Below are 14,313 nucleotides of genomic sequence, written 5' to 3' on the forward strand. Positions count from 1 at the left end.
AAACAAACCAGAAACATCTCTCATTTTTCTTGGTGGCAAAAGAATGCAGTGATGATCTGCCTTATTTGTGGGAAAGGGAATACAGGCTTGACTCCTTGAGATATCATGCATGGTTGTACTTGCTTGAGGAGTCTTCTAAAATGATGTCTTTTTCAGGTAAGCACAAAGCCATTAAAGTGATCTGACGATGGATTAATCTTAGAGCATGACAGCTTTCCGAAATGGAACTGGCAAGACTAGCCTCTTTCCTCACAGATGCTATGGCAGAACACCGCAGAATTATCCCTCACATTTGAACAGTTTTAGATTTGATTACAGGGAAGAACTTATCTATATGGTGCACTTATGGGGTCCCCGTTATTGCTGTTAATATATTTATACTCACAACAACCCTGAGAGGTAGCCCTGAAGGATTCAACACCTGAACTGATTATCAGTACAGATGGTAAGGGAGATAGGGATGGGACTCCAACATCACGTTCCTCCTTTGTCCACCACAGCTGAGAATCCTGAATGTCTTGGAGAACAAACAGCAGCATATCCATGGTGGTTAAACGTACAGAGCACTTCCAGAGGCTTCAGACAGTATTATGAATGGCATGGAATAGTTACCCAAAGCCATAAAGCCTAAAAGTCACCAAAACCACCATATACTTTCACTGAGACTAAGGCCTTAGAGATTACTGCTTCCTGTTTGTCTTAGAATCTGCTCTTTGGTAAGAAAGCTTTAATAGCTGTGGTGTCTGTATGGGCTTTGATAAATTCCGTCCTTGCTGCTGAGATGAAGATGGATTTCTGTATTTATACCCAGAGAGTGCACATCCTTTGAGAACTGAGGACACGGATGAAATGGGATCTTATTCAATCACCAAAATACAAGCAGATTTGTGCCTTGATACTTGAGGAGAGTAGCCACAGCAGTCAAATGTTTTGGTTTTTTCTAGAAAAGGAAAACAGCTAACATGTTTTCAGATACAACCAAATAAACCTAAGTACCAATTAGGCTACATTTTTTGTTCTAAAATTTCTTGCATAAAATACAATTATATTATATTGTGCACAGCTTTTAAATTATATTCTTGTTTTATGCCCTATACTCTAGAACTAAAACTTCTGTTTGCATGACTGAACTTTGCTTGACAGCAGAGTTTATTTACAGATTTTGTCACTTCAGAATCTCATCATTATCCTTCATCAATACTGTACACAGCCAATTAGATTATATAATTCCCAGGTTAGAGATCTATTCCCAGATTATTTACATTTTGTATATAATTTTGAATAATGTATAACATTATGCATTATTTACATATAATATATAATGCATTATTACAAGGTTATGAATGCCTTTCCTTTCCTTGAAAGCTAATATTCTACAATTCTGTAAATATCCACTTTGGTCACAAAATTACCATGTGTACTATACTGTGGGTATATGGATTTCCTATCTTTCATTAAAATCTGTTCCTGTATAAACAAGCTGAAAGTATGCCTTCTCAGAGAATTAACACACATTCACAGTCAAATATGGTGGAGTTGTGTTTGGTTTTTTTAAGCAAATTTGACCTTTGACCAATAACCTGAGCTCAGGTGATGAGGTAAATAATCATTTGTCTCTCAGAAAGAATTAAGATGATTACTAAATTAGTACAAATGAAACTAAAGCTATAATGCAAGTAAAAGTAGGCAAAGTGCCACCAAAGAACAAATCTTTTATCAGTGACAAAAGCATTTTTCACTCCAAATTAACCATGCCACTGCCAAAAGGATTTCCTAGTAATTTCTGTGTGGTAAGTTAACGAGTCAGAGTATTAAGATTTGAACATTAAATTATTTAAAACACATACATTAGAACTGCAAATTCAATCTATTTTCTACAAATATTCCAGACGACTTTCCATACAGAATGTTGGCCTATCTGCTCTACCTGAATGATGTTTCAAGTGCATTATCAGTAACAGCTAAGATACTATCAGTGATAGCTCCCTTTGTCCTTGGGGGAGAAGGGCTTTTGGGGAGTGGGGGAGAGTGCAGCGGTGGGAAGGTTCAGATCTTCTCATATTGGGGAGCTCAGACTCAGCAGAGAGAAACTTGGTGAACAATATTTTAGAAAAATTCAGTGTTTCCAAAGTAGAAAAAACATTGAGCTACACGAATATGGTACAGTTAAAAAGCAAACCAAGTCACTGAAAACTGTATAACATACCTCAATCTGCATCTTTAGGTGTGTCTTGAAGTTTGAGAGAAGTGTGAGGAATATGGAAAGTGAAAGCTCAAAAACTTCTGGAACAGATGAAACTCCATTCTTGGACAATGCAACACAAAGGTACTGCTTAATAGCATTTATAAACATCTCATTTGTCCTGAAGACAGGTCCTGCATTCTGTAGAATGGACAGAAGCAACTGCAATGAAAGAATCTTTGATCGCAGCTCATGAGACCTAGAATGAAATAATATATACCAGGTATGAACAAGTTTGTAGTCACAAGTGGAAAACATGCTTCTGGAAAGTTTTCGTGAGCCACACAATTACTTTATGTTTCAGGTACTTGAAATAACATGCTGCTGTTTAAAAACACTTTGTTAAAGAAAGTAGCAAAAAAGGTGATATTAGTTCCAAAAAACAACAACAATTTGGCACATTTCAATCAGGCAAAAGTGTGTTTAAGCCCATGGTAGCCTTTTGCAGACCCGCCCCTCCCTCTGTCACCTACACCTACCCACATTATCCCCTCCCCTCCTGAATAGCTGTTTGGGGCTGGACATGGGATGGTTCTCCCCACTTCCTAATCATGAGAGAAAGAAAAAGAATTCTCTTCTGAGTGGCTTGGAAGGATGGGCTTTCTCTCCCAGAAATGGGGACATGGGGGAGAAGAGTGACAGTTACAGAATTCCACAAATTCTTCTTTTCTCCATATGCTCCTCCAGCATGGAAAAATGAATAAGGGACCCTGTGCAGCAAATATACTGCCTGATCTATTTAGGCTTTTTTTCTCACCACTTAGCACTTGACCTCACTTTTCTTTATACACGTATAGTCAGAGGTCCTGTCATCAGTCTGCCACTTGCTCTACTTAAGAGCAGTCAAACTAAATGGCACACTAATCAAAAGTGCTGCAATAGCAAAAGTGGAGTATGTGAACAGTATACTTGCATTACAGACTAAAACTGAAAAACAATTTTGGAAACAGCTACAACGCCCATCCATCACCAACCCCCCCTCCTCCCCAAACTAACAAAGAATGAAAAGTCAAACAGCAACCATAAGATCTCCACGGAAGCTATCCAGGGGTGAAAGCAGAAATAGGGATTTACCGGTACGGGGCTGGGTTGGGGCCAGCTCTGGCCCCCAGAAGTGGCGGGGCCTCGGGCAGAAGAGCCAGTCGCGGCCCACCCTATACCAGTAAGTGCCCTCCCTGTCCCCCACCGGGGTAGCAGCGGCAGCCAGGGGCTTTGGCGGCAGTTTAAAGGGCCTAGGGCTCAGCCACTGCTATCGCCCTGGGCCCTTTAAACTGCTGCTGGAGCCCCCAGCTGCCGCTGCTACCCCAGGGCTCCAGCAGCAGGGCTCCGGCAGCTCTTTAAGGGGCCCAGGACTCCCCAGCTTCTACCTACCCCAGGACTCTGGCAGTAGGGCTCTGCCGGCAATTTAAAGGGCCTGGGGCTCCAGCTGCTGCTGGGAGTCCCAGGCTCTTTAAACTGCCGCCTGGGGAAGCCGGACCGCCCCAGTACGGTGCACCGGCTTTTGCTGGTACGCCGTACCTGGGCATACCGGCTTACTTTCACCTCTGAAGCCATTCGCCTTTTCAAAGAAATTTGAAAAGGTTATATTATATACATTCTTCTGGAAAGTAGAGATGAGAGGCATAAGAGAAAAACAAATGTAGTTGCTGAAATACTGTGTGCATTATCTAGCATAGCTTAGGACCATTTCTATCAGGTGCATAACACAGATCCAGAGAGCATGGAAAGTAATGGGGTCCACCATGGACCACCAATGCAATCACAGGAAAATCAATTTGAGAATGATACCCTCAGATAGGGCTAACAAAATAACCTTTGTTCACTGCTAAAGAGAAAAGAGATAACATACCATCACTGCCATAATAACCTGAGGAAAAAACTGTTCCATGCTCACAAATTTGGCAGTCAGTTTAAACCTGCACATTAGGAAGAATAACTGCAGGGAAGCCTCTGATCCCAGGATACCCAATGACATTTAACTGTTTTTAAAGTACTATTTTCTTAAGAGTGAAGAATAGCACATTCTCATTTCTCAGATAAACACATTTGACTACTAGAAAGACAAAACTTGGGCCCTGACCAACAATATATAATAATAGAGATGCAGCTGCAGTTTAGGGAGTTAAGGGACAAATTGCAATGACTGTGAATAAATCAAAACCACTCCCATTTGGATTTTGCACTAGCCAAATAAAAGTGACTTCCTCCAATAGTCACTCTAAAAGTCCTGACTGATGTGGTAATTACATTCTGGTAATTGTCTTGGGAACTAATGCTATACACAGAGGAAGCATGCTGTCTTAAAACTAGAGGTATGAATGTCAGAAAAGTTTGATTAACGATAAATTTTTTTTTGGGTTGGGGGGGAGGGGAGGAACAAGAGAGAGTATTTGCACCCTTAAGGGTGATGGCATCCATGAAGTGCCCTGGATTGTAGCATGTTTCTCTCTTAGCTATATGAGATTTATCCTTATTTCTGGATGTCTGAGAGAAAACATGAGCAGGTGGCTTTTATGGAGAGCAAGAACATGGACTTGTGAGAGTATGGCTTATACTGAAGAAACATTTGTTGCTAGTTGCCAGTTGCCATTTGTCAGATATAAAGAATTCCTGAAAGAGATCCCCAGATAATACTGATCTAGGAGGTACATAAGATATGGTTCAGTAACTCCTCACTTAACATTGCAGTTATGTTCCTGAAAAATGCAACTTTAAATGAAACGATGTTAAGCGAATCCAATTTCCCCATAAGAATGAATGTAATTGGGGGGAGGGGTTAGGTTCAAGGGTATTTTTTTTTTTGGCCATACAGTACAGTACTTTAGTTGGGAGTTGCCCCAGCCTTACCCCACACAGGCACAGCCCACTGGCACTGGAGACAATGAGGCAGGCAAGGAGGCTGAAGGTAATGTAGGCTAGGAGAACCATGTTGTGCAGCAGCAGCGGCAGCTTTCCCTACTCTGCGAGCACCAGGGGTGGAGGGCTCAACCCTCAGCCTGCCCACGCCACCCCTTACCCCAAGACCCCACTTAACCCAGCTCTTCTTCCCTCCCCCTTTACTCCACATGCCACATCCTTGCTCCTCCCACCTTCCTCCCCTGTCCGTGGCAATCAGCTGGCTTGCAACGTTCAGGAGGGAGGAGCGAGACACAGCACGCATCCTCACTCCTCTCCCCTCCCTCCTGCCCACTGCAATCAGTTGACTTGCCATGTTCAGAGGGCAGGAAGGAGGAGGGAGGAGTGAGGACTTGGCACACAGGCTACCCTCTCCCTCCTGCCTGCGGCAATCAGCTGGTTTGCGGCATTCAGGAAGCAGGGGAGGGAGGGGGAGCCTGTGCGCTGAGTCCTCAATCCTCCCCCCTCCCTCCTGAATGCTGCAAGCCAGCTGATTGCCACGGGCAGGAGGCAGGAGGGGGAAGGTGCTGATCCACGCGGTGTGCAAGCAGGCGGGAGGCACTGTGGATGGGAGGCGCAGGGGAGCTGATGGGGGGCTGCCAGCTGTGGACAAAGCAGGTAGCCAAATGACGTTATAGCAAAGCATTGCACAACTTTAAAATGGAGCATGTTCTGTAATTGAGCAGGGACATAAGATCGAAACACTGTTAAGTGAGGAGTTACTGTACAGGGTTCTATCAGTCAAACATCTGAGCTCCATAACACCAATAATTTTGTTAGATTCTGCAAAGAGAGAGACTAATTTCGTTATATTCACTTTAAGAGACACCAGTGTTACAACATGGCCCGGTACCACTCTACTGTCACTAGTCTGTTGCAATGGATCCAATCACTGGTTCCCATGTGCTTCCAAGCCAACTGGAGCTGAGTAAAGTCTAGTCACTGTTTCTAGCTCTGGCACCCAAATAATTAAACTTTAGAACATCCCTGTGACAAAAAGAAGAATCTCCATTTCATTCTACAGAGAAAGACGAGTTAGACAAATGATTTGTCTAAGATCAGACAGGAAATCTGTGGCAGAGCTAGGAATAGAATCCAGATCTTGACTCCCAGTCTTGTGTGCTTTTAACAACATGGCTTCCTCTCCAACAACTACGGTCATGTTCATGAATGCTTACTTTTCAGTAAACGTGTTGTCAGTTTATTTTCATTATTTTTTCCTCTGTTGTTTCTCTTCATTTTTAAAGATTACTCGAATTTTCTCTTGAGACATCTGCATGTGTGTTCTCAGTCTTGCTTTTTCACTACCTGATTTCCAAAACCATTTTTTTTTTAACTTAAGAATTCTCTAAATTGATTTTAGGTACACTGCTAATCATTTATTTTTAAAATGTTGCAATTATCTTATCCACTACTCCCTCCACTAAAAACATGTTTGAAATGGCTGACAAGCCTTCAACGCTTTAGAACCGGAGATCAATTCCAGGCATTACTCCAAATGTAGGACATCTTTGAATGCCTTGGCAGCTGTTTCTTTTTGTCCCAAATGTCATTTCCTTCAATTTACCCTATGCAGAGAGCTTAATTCATCCTAATTTGCAGGTCAAGGACTCTATGGATTAAAAGGATGGATTCCAAGTGCCTCAGCAGCTACTGCTGCCCTCCAGGAGTAGGTTAACCCATTACTGCCTTTGGTAAACTGAGATCCTCATTTCTTAATCTCAGACAGTTTTAAAAAAATGTCAGAATTTAAGTTTTCTTTCTGGCATCTATGCAGACCAAGGAGAGCGAAAACCAAACACTGTTCTCAACTGATATTCATTCCTTTATTTTACACTTCTGTAGTCCAAAATCATGGATTATTTAACTCTTAAATGCTTCTGGTGGAGTGTCTTCACCTTTAGAAATAGGAAAACTGTTGGATTAGAGCAAATGAAGAGCAGTTTCTGATCAGGCACAAATAAAGCAAGTGGCTTTACAATGAAGTTGGGAACTGCTGCTTTACTCCAACTTATTGCTTTGACAATCTGAAAAAAATCATTTATTTAAAAAATGAGCACCTGTAAGTGTCAAAGTTGTTTTTGTTTTTAGAAAATAGATTCCTTTATTTTCCTGAAAAGAAATGTTCCTTCAAGGTTCTGTCAAGATCTTCAAACTTCCTATGGCATGAATACAAGAAGGCTCAAGTTCTAGATTAAGAAGGAAGACTTTGCAAGCATTCTTCAATTCAGGCCCAAACACCTTCACATCTGAAAGCAACAGGTAATTTAGCAGGCCTCACTTCCTTACTGTCCGCTTCAGAAGCTTTGAGTATTCTTCAGCTTTGAGGAATATATCCGAAAGTGAACATTCAGTTAACAGTGCAAGATCTTCTAGACACATGAAACTAAAATATATTTCGAAGTTTTAGACCCTAAAAGGAGAAGCTATATTATCTATTAAGGTCTGAAGAGAGACTATTTGCTCAGTAAAAAGTCCATGAGCTGAGTATTTATTCTCTGCACACACCTATAGACAGTGTGACAGACCCAGACCAGTAGGGTACAGGAGTCTGGTAGAGGGCAAATATACTGGTCACTGGATGAGTAGTTTTCTGTTCCCTGAGTGACCAGAGCAGGGGCTGCACTAGAGTAATCAGGAACCTGCTAGAACCAATTAAGGCAGACAGGCTGATTAGATCACCTGCAGCTAATCAAGGCAGGCTAACCAGGGCACCTGGGTTTAAAAATCTCACTCCAGTCAGGCGGGGAGACGCCAGAGGAGAGGAAGTGCATGTGAGGAGCTGGGAGCAAGAGGCGCAAGGAGCTGAGAGTGAGGGTGTGCTGCTGGAGGACTAAGGAGTACAAGCATTATCAGATCCCAGGAGGAAGGTCCTGTGGTGAGGATAAAGAAGGTGTTTACAGGAGGCCATGGGGAAGTAGCCCAGGGAGTTGTAGCTGTCATGCAGCTGTTACAAGAGGCACTATAGACAGCTGCAATCCACAGGGCCCTGGGCTGGAACCCGGAATAGAGGGCAGGCCCGGGTTCCCCCCAAACCTCCCAACTCCTGATCAGACACAGGAAGAGTTGATCCAGACTGTGGGGAAGATCATTGAGGTGAGAAACTCTGCCAATAAGCGCAGGACCCACCAAGGTAGAGGAGGAACTTTGTCACAACAGATAATCACAAAAAAAGATAAGTTTGTTGTAAACAGGTATTTCTAATAGGTATCAAAGCCTTTTGGTTGCACATACACTTCAACTAATATCATGGCGTTAGGAAGTATTTAAAATATTTTCATTCATCTGTGTAGCTGTGCTCTAAAAACAAGAAACACACCAACTTATTTCTTCCAAGAAAAGCACACAGTTTTCTAGGGGACACTCAAATGCCCAGAAGACACAAAATTTATATCCAAAGCTACAAAACTGAAGTTCTGTACTAACAAAGGTCTGATAAACTCAAATATCAACATGTGGCTTCCTTTAAGATTAAAGAAAACTGTTCTTATGACAACTGGCCCTCTGAGCCAGTTTGAAAACATGTTTTTTTCAATCACTTGTGTTCATCATTGATTCCAAGTTTTCAGGACAGACTACCAGTAATGTATTCCCTTGCCAACTAAGGTATGATGGTCAAAGTGCCCAAACTGAACAGCAGGGCACTAAGAACACAGTATCACTGACTTGTTGCTACCAATGCCAGTTCTTCAATGTGAAGAATTTGCTTTTAGATCAAGTAAAATGAGTAATTTCTTGCTTCAACTTGAGTGTACACTTTCTCTAACTTCTTGGTTTTAGATGCAACTGAAGTACAAAACAAACAGCATCTCCTTTTGGGAAAAATGAAACTGGCCACATAACTGAATCTAGATATTACTAAGAGCAAAGTAATGAAAATTGAAACCACAGATATCCTGCATTCTAGCGCTTTAGGAACACTGCTAGAGAGATGAAGTGTTAACACAGTGGACTAGACTAGTTTAGATGGGAGACTGAATACATTTCTAGGGCACTAATAATCCAGTGTCAAGTTTTTATAGCAGATACAGTGACCACGCAGTCTGAGGGATGGATAACCAGAATCTTATCGTAGAACTTTGGATGAGAATATTACAACCTTTTTTCTGATCCTACAAACTATTGCTCTACTTGTTGAAATCACTAGGATCCTGGACTATTCCAAGGTTATGATATCAGTGGTAGCAGCATTTCCTGACTCTGTTCAAGGGCATCTTCTCTCTGTAAAGAGCTGCATTTAGAATTCATCATCACAGGTAATCCACTTCTTTTATACAACTTCCCTTTAAACTGAATTGGATGGTCAATACTTATTCACACTAAGGAAACATTTAAATGAGTCCATAGTTGTTTTATCTTTATTCAAAACTTGAAAAATCTTATCTCTGAATATATTAGCTTCTGGGGTCATCTGAGTGCACTGTCCACTCCTTCCCAGTTCTACCCCCTCTGCTGCTCAGTGGTCCACAACTTGTGGCTATTTGCAAAAATAAACTGAAATGGGATTAGGGTAACTCATGACGTGGGGTCAAATGGGAGACGAGAATATTAATGAATACCCAAGCACCAGGCATATGTTTCAGGTTCTGGAAAGCATGAGAGATAAAAGACTAGGTGGTCCAGATTATTTAATATATTCCCCCCCTCATTTTTCACATTTTCCTATGGGTGAAGACCCTAATCTCCCAATACAGTTAAAAAATCTGCTCTAACAAAACTAAGTTTCTCTGAAATTGAGGGTTCACTCTACTAGACCTGTAGAAACTTAATAGGTAGAGGCTTTAACTCGGGTATCTTTGTGTATATGCCCCAACCATTAACTTATGTATTGGTTAGCTTTGTCTGAAGTAGCCTTTGGCAGCTGGTTCTCTGTTAATTCCTTCCCTGTGCTATCCCCAAAGGACCATGATAATCTAGCAGGAATAAAAAGAAGGAAATTTCCTCACTAGTATATATGCAGTTTACAGTTTATTAGATACCCCGCCCTAGCCAAAATCAAAGAGGGGGGAAGATTATTCTTTGGGTGGAACCAGACTGAACTCAATCATCTCGGTTTCTGCTTGTTAGAAATTTGTTTCCAACCACTAAAGGGAGAGGTTACTTACCTTGTACAGTCACTGGAGTTCGAGATGCATGTCCCTATGGGTGCTCCATGTCAGGATGTGGTGCACACTCATGCTCTCTTGATCAGAGCTTTTTGTCAGCAGTGCCTGCGGATCCATGCCTATGACCAAGACATCCTCATGCTCCGCTATGAGGGTATAAAGGGAAGAGATACACTCTGGTTCCTTCTAAACCAGGAAAGTCCTTCGAAAGACCCCAAGGCAGAGGGGAAGGAGAGCAGGCATTGGAGCAACCATAGAAGCACACACTTCGAAGAACTCCAGTTACTGTACAAGGCAACCTCCTTCTTCAAGTGAAGTCCCTATGAGTGCATTACATCAGGAGATTGCTGAGAAGCACCTCAGTTACAGAGGAGGAGGAGGATTTAGTATAGTCCATAGAACAGCATCACCAAAAGCCATGTTCAGCTCTGGAAGCAGGCACAAGAACATAATGCTGGGAAAATGAGCACATCAAAGACCAGGTGGCTGCATAGGTAGATTGACCTCTGGTGGAATATGCAATCACCCTTAGAGGGGGGCACGCCCCTGAGGCGTCTTAACAGGTTAAGTTGCATCCCAGAACCTGTTTGGACAATCTTTGGGTGGAAACTGGATGTCATTTCATTTGTTCTGCAATCAAGATGAAATGCCTGGATGAAGCCCTAACAGAGCCTGTAGTGAGGTGGTGTGGCTACCCGCTGCCCTGGAGGGTGCCGAGCCCATCCGGATGCCAGAGTGGGTGGAGCTAGGGAGCTCTAAGCCCACCCCTTAGCGGGTCAGGCGGCGACCCAGAAGTATAAAGGCTCGCCCTCAGAGCTCGATAAGGCTCCAGCTGCCAGAGAGACCAGATGTCTTCAGTCTAGCCTGCAACTGGGAAACTCCCACAGCCCAAGCTGCAGGCCAGGACTGGCCTGACTTGCCCTGCGCTCGCTACCTGGAGGAGATGCCAAACCTGCCCTGCACCCACTACCCGGAGAAGTTGTCAGGCCTGCCACCTCACCCACTACCCTGAGGAACCTATGGTGCTGGACCCTCCAGAGGACACAGGTACTAACCAAGGGGGAGTCTGGAAGTAGCCCGGGGCCAGATGACCCTAGTCTGGCTGCAGCACTGTCAGAGCCCATGTCAGTGTGTTGCGGCCAGGATCCCCACTGACTAAGCAGCGGGTCTTCTGCCACTGAGAGGGCCCCGGGCTGGGACACAGTGGACAGGGAGGGCCTGCGTCCCCCCTGCCACTCAAGAGTTGGGTGGCAGTCTCCCCCTCTCACAGGCCTTCGGAGGCTTGGGGCCTACTATTGACTGAGGGCCTGAGTTCTGACTCTGCGCTGCCCCGCCCTGACCCAGAGCCTGGGCTTACGGTGTTCGTTCCAGTTACCACCAGGACTACCGAGGAAGACCCCGCGAACAGACTAATTCCCCAACGATCAACTGCGGCTAGTGAGCTGCCCCGGAGGGGGTCGAGCCCCGGCAAACCCTTGTACAGGGCCTAGTGCTGTCTAACTATGAGGATGGCTACTAAATTTTTTTGTTTCATTTTGTTTAGCACTTTGAGCTGTAAAGGCATTAGGGATAAGAATACAGCCACACACAAGGCCAAGGAATGACTATGGCATCTCCCATCAAGTTGCAACTGTGCCCTCCTCTCAAGAAGAATCGCCTGCACTTTCAAATTGGATGAAGTCACAAAGAGGTCTATCTGTAGATGGTAAGGTATAGCTCTCTGAATACCTTGTTCAGTTCCCATTTGTGGTCGATGCAGACATGCCTGCTGAGGAAGTGCCACTGTCCTCTGTAGTCCTAGTAGATAAACAGCTAAGATCGGTATGTGGTGTGATATACACCAGTTCCATCATTGTACAGAGTCAGCACATAAAAAGACTGGGATCTGTAAGATGGTGGGAGTGGCACGACCAACTCAGCTGGTGAGGAGGAGGATTTGTGGAAGGTGGTGTTTCTTCTTCCTCATCTGGTTCTAGCTCATGTGTAAGATCCTGCTGTGGAGCAAGACCAAAGGGTAATGGGCTGTTACTCCTGATGCGCTCTGATGAGATGCGACCCTGTAGAACTGGTTACTATAAGGGGCCCACAGGTTCCAATAAGCTTACTGTCATGGGGCATAAGGAAAGGGTCAGGACCCCAAGGTTGTCTTGCCAGGGTTGCCGGGTGTACTCAGAGCGTACTTCAAGAAAGAAAGGTTGAAAAATAGAGGAACCATGTATAGACACCTTAGAATTGGATGACATGTCATCCTGTGGTCTACTGGAGGGGCAAGTGGTGCCATTACCAGTGGTCAAGTTGGCCTCAGATTCTGAAAGAGATCCTGCAATGTCACTGGTACCACAGCTTGATAGCTGATGGGATGGTACAAGAGAATGATACCAGCTGGAAATGTCTCCATACCATCAAAGAATGTGTGTGGGGCGGGGGTCTGCATTAGCATCAGAGGATGAGTCACCACTGACGATAGTAGGACCATAGAGTACCTATGCTCTGGGAAGTGGGTTGACACTGGTGGAGAGTGTCTCTCGACAATTCTCTGTAATGGTGATTCAGGCTCTTCCAGGATTCGAAGGTCCTCATGGAATAGGAGCTTGGACTGTGGTGGGGACTCTAGGTGGGTCTCTCGGGCATCATTATGCCAGGTGGTACTGGAGACAGCACTGAAGTGCAATCTGTGTGCTTTTCATATCTTGCTACAGAAGATGGTGCTGATGACTATTCCGGCTCATCTCTGGAGTCGTGTTTCACAGACACTGCATTCAGTCTGTCTAGGTTGTTTACCTGACAGCTTCTCAGTACGTGGCATGGTCTTCTTAGCTGATGCTGGAGTCATGGTACTGGAGGGGATGGGAGTCTCACTGCTACCCACATTGGGATGCAAGGTCTCCTAAGACTCAGACCAAAGGGGCGACTTTCCCTTTCTCTTTTCCCATTCTGGAAAAAAGGGGTCTTTTCTTCTTTGAGGGTCTAGATAGTTGTGATGTATCAGAGGGGTAGCCGTGTTAGTCTGGAACTGTAAAAGGTGACAAAGAGTCCTGTGGCACCTTATAGACTAACAGAAGTATTGGAGCATAAGCTTTCGTGGGTGAATACGTCTGACGAAGTAAGTATTCACCCACAAAAACTTATGCTCCAATACTTCTGTTAGTCTATAAGGTGCCACAAGACTCTTTGTTGCTTTTGATAGTTGTGAAGGGCCCCAAGGACCTACTGTCACACCAAAGATAGTCACCTGGGTTCTGTGAGCAACCAGATCTAAAGTATGGAGGGTGAATCAGACCCATGGATCTCAGAGAGCACTCCATCACCAGGTACTCCAGTCTGTCTTCCCTCAATTTCTTACATCTGCTTTTAAGCGTGAATAGATCTTGCATTAGGAGTAGACATGAGTCTCCCCCAGGCAGCAACGGCCACTTGAATGACTGTTGTTGTGAAGGGAAGATCTATAGCAGGTCTGTCCTTGAGGCCATGGACCAAGGTCAGAGTTTAAAAAAAAAAAAAGGGAATTACAATGGATCCATCCCCTCCCTATGCACCTTCGTACCACAGAATGAGGACGTCTACGGCACAGGTGCAGCGCTGCAGACACTACTGATGAAAATCTCCAACCAAGAGTACATGGGTTTGTGCACAAAAGGACACTATTTGAAGAAGAACTGTAGTGAAAGTACGCCTGAGAGAATCTTATGCCCTCATTCCCAGACAACAATCTGAATTTTGATTAGTTTATTTTCCTTTCTACTGTCTGGGGAAAGCAATACTGTTCACAAGTTGCGACAATATAGAAAGAGAAACAGAAAATAAACTTACAAGTAAAATATTTGTCTTTCAGTCATCACACATTAAAAAGTTATCAAATATTTAAAAGCCTTTAATCAAACATTGGACTTTATAGTTTGGAAGTGGTTTGTAATTAAAAAGTGATGACTTAGTTTACTGATAAAATAATGACTAGATAGAAAAGCACAGGCTTATAAGCCATGTAAAGTAGTTAAAACTTACCAGAGAACAGAGCAGAAAGAGAGATGCTGCCATTCAACATATAAAAGATACACTAAAAATAAAGTACAG

General features: G+C 43.7%; 1 protein-coding gene across 5 annotated transcripts in view; it reads right to left on the bottom strand.

Moving 5' to 3' along the window:
• The window catches only part of ARFGEF1 (ADP ribosylation factor guanine nucleotide exchange factor 1), a 185,738-nt gene that overhangs the window by 79,418 nt on the left and 92,007 nt on the right, over window positions 1-14,313 (bottom strand). For all 5 annotated transcript variants that reach the window (XM_050940493.1, XM_050940496.1, XM_050940494.1 and 2 more), the window contains one exon: window positions 2,207-2,441. In XM_050940493.1, the coding sequence (XP_050796450.1) occupies window positions 2,207-2,441 (235 nt within the window). The remainder of the gene's footprint in view (window positions 1-2,206; window positions 2,442-14,313) is intronic.

The sequence above is a fragment of the Gopherus flavomarginatus genome, chromosome 2, assembly GCF_025201925.1.
Source record: "Gopherus flavomarginatus isolate rGopFla2 chromosome 2, rGopFla2.mat.asm, whole genome shotgun sequence".
Taxonomy (NCBI): domain Eukaryota; kingdom Metazoa; phylum Chordata; order Testudines; family Testudinidae; genus Gopherus; species Gopherus flavomarginatus.